The sequence below is a fragment of the Trachymyrmex septentrionalis genome, unplaced genomic scaffold (assembly GCF_001594115.1).
Source record: "Trachymyrmex septentrionalis isolate Tsep2-gDNA-1 unplaced genomic scaffold, Tsep1.0 scaffold25, whole genome shotgun sequence".
Lineage (NCBI taxonomy): Eukaryota > Metazoa > Arthropoda > Insecta > Hymenoptera > Formicidae > Trachymyrmex > Trachymyrmex septentrionalis.
Genome location: NW_017305408.1, coordinates 2896567 through 2899008, shown reverse-complemented (window position 1 = coordinate 2899008; position 2442 = coordinate 2896567). Strand labels below are relative to the sequence as shown.

The 2442-nt window shown below is 31.6% G+C and overlaps 1 protein-coding gene across 1 annotated transcript in view; it reads right to left on the bottom strand.

Annotated features, from left to right (window-relative positions):
• LOC108748918 (ejaculatory bulb-specific protein 3) overlaps positions 1–2442 on the bottom strand; it is a 7232-nt gene extending 4790 nt beyond the window's left edge. The window contains exon 1 of the mRNA XM_018487342.1: positions 2354–2442. Within this exon, the coding sequence (XP_018342844.1) occupies positions 2354–2359 (6 nt within the window). The 5' untranslated portion in view covers positions 2360–2442. The remainder of the gene's footprint in view (positions 1–2353) is intronic.

Below are 2442 nucleotides of genomic sequence, written 5' to 3'. Positions count from 1 at the left end.
TTAACATAACAGATTTGTGAATATGTTCGTATATTAAACATCCGATTGCATTATGTTCGATAATTTCTTGACAAGCCGGGAAACTTAAGAAACTGTGCTACTGTACCTGTTTCCAAATAAATATAATAATTTAAGATAGTTCTTTAGTAAAGTACCGAAAATTTGGTGCTTCTTATCAGGGCCCATCCAAAATTACAAATCTGCATAATTTGGATAAAATATATTAAAACTACGTGTATATCTTAATGAAATAGCATGGAACATACGATAATAAATCAAGAGCTGCATTTTCATCGAACGAAAACAAAATGAGATTATATTTACTTTTCGAAATTAAATTTATATGCAAATTTTATTAATTAGAGTCTGACCGAAATTTTGCTTTTGGTTTCGGTTAGTTTCGATCAAAAATTAGGGTTTCGGCCGAAATTAAGAAAAAATTTCGGTAGATAAACCGAAACTGTACAAGTTGCAACACGCTGGTGAATGTTAAAAAAACAACTGTTCGATTTTAATTATTAACTTGTTGATTAAGCTTAGTACAATTTGAGTACAAATTTTGATGTGATCCTCTTAATAACTGTAATTTGATTTCTTTAAAAGTTGGATGCAATATTATATTATTATAATTAGATATTTTAATAAAATCTTATTTTTTAAAAAGTGCATAAATTTGTCATAATTTCTTAAAATCATACAGTCTCTGTAAAATTAATCAAAAAATGTCGATTTCGAGTCTGACCGAAAAAAAATGTGACTCCATTAATTTATCTTTCTCTTTTTTTTGTAGTAATACTAAAAAAACTTGTCTAAGTTTCGGTTTCGACCGGAAGTCAAAATATGTTTCGGTCGGACTCTAAAGTTTATGTAAATATCTTTCCAGAATAGCCGTTGACCTATTACTTTTTTGTGACCATTAAAATCATAATTTTTTAAACTCGTTTTTAATTATAATCTCGTTTTTGAGAAAAGTCTATGGTAAGATTTGTGTGCAGTTAATCAAAGAAGCGTCTACGAGCCTTGTCACTAAGTTATACCTGAAAAGGTTACATTTTCAACATTTTTCTTTCTCTTATTTCATCATTAACCTACTAGAATTTTGCACACGTCAATTTCGATACTTTAATTTCATTATACAAAAAAATTAGACATTTCTACGGTATAAACTCGATTTATTAAAAGAACCACCTTAATCAAATTAATTTGATTTATATATGTATTTAAACGCAATTATATAATTGGCATTAATAATTTAATCGCTTGGCAACGGTTCGATTAAGTAGAAATCAAAACGTTCTTTTTTTATTGAGCAAGAACGGAACAAAGAGTCGTTTCGATGTCAACATGAGAAAGATAATTATTATTAAGCAACAGCTCGCACGCCTTCATAAATGTTACGCAATTGTCACCATTACCACGACAACATTTCCCGACGCCTTTCACTCTTGTAAAGAAATTCTACCTCGTCTTGCGACTCGAGTCGCCCGCGACTTAAAAGCGCATGCCGCCGGCACGGTCGCAAAAAGATTCGCACGCGTTTAGCAGTGGATTAACGGTGAATTTTTGTGAGGATATACGAAGAGACAGACATTGAATCACCTTAGGAGACTCTTAAACGGTCCCCGAGGTCGTTAACGACGTGAAACAGCCTCGATGCACCGAAGAACTTGCACTACATTATTCACTTTCGGTCTCTCAGGATTGGATTTTTGCTGAATAAAAAGCGGCAATTAACGTCTATGCGATTCCCACGTGGTAGAAAAAAGAAGTAGAATATTTAAAAAGTTAAAAAACCAAGAATTATTATAAGAACGAGGATATACATTATTTAAAATTTTAAGTACCTCTAATCAAGAGAGATGGATGACACCAAAAAGGATAATATTACTAGATTAAAATTATTTCAAATTTTTATTGTTTAATTTATAGTATATTATTTTCATACTTATTAAAAAAAAAAAAGAGAGAAAAAGGAGTTTTACGGTAGTAGTAGAAGAAGAAGAAGAACGAGTAACGCATCTATATTGCGTAGATATATTTCCTCAAGGCTATTCGATGCACGTTAAATATCGTCGTCGTTGTCATTTTTATAAAAATTAATGTAATAAAATTATATTCACAAATTAACAGCACATACGGTTTCCGGGAATATGAAAAAAACAAAGCAAACAGGATAATCAACAGGCATACAAAAAATATACATGAAAAATAAAAAAAAGTGATTCTTGTCATAAAAGAAAAAACGATGGATAAGCGAAGAATTCCCAAAGATGATACGAGAATGTCAAATAAGACAGTAGAAGGGACATGAAAGACAACGAAAAGTAAGCAGAGGAGAGAGAGTTATGCTTACCTTCATGTTCGAGCGGAGTTATACTACTGATGTCGGTGGCAGTGCTGGTCAGTTATTTTATAGCCGGCTCCCATTTAACTGGACCCCGA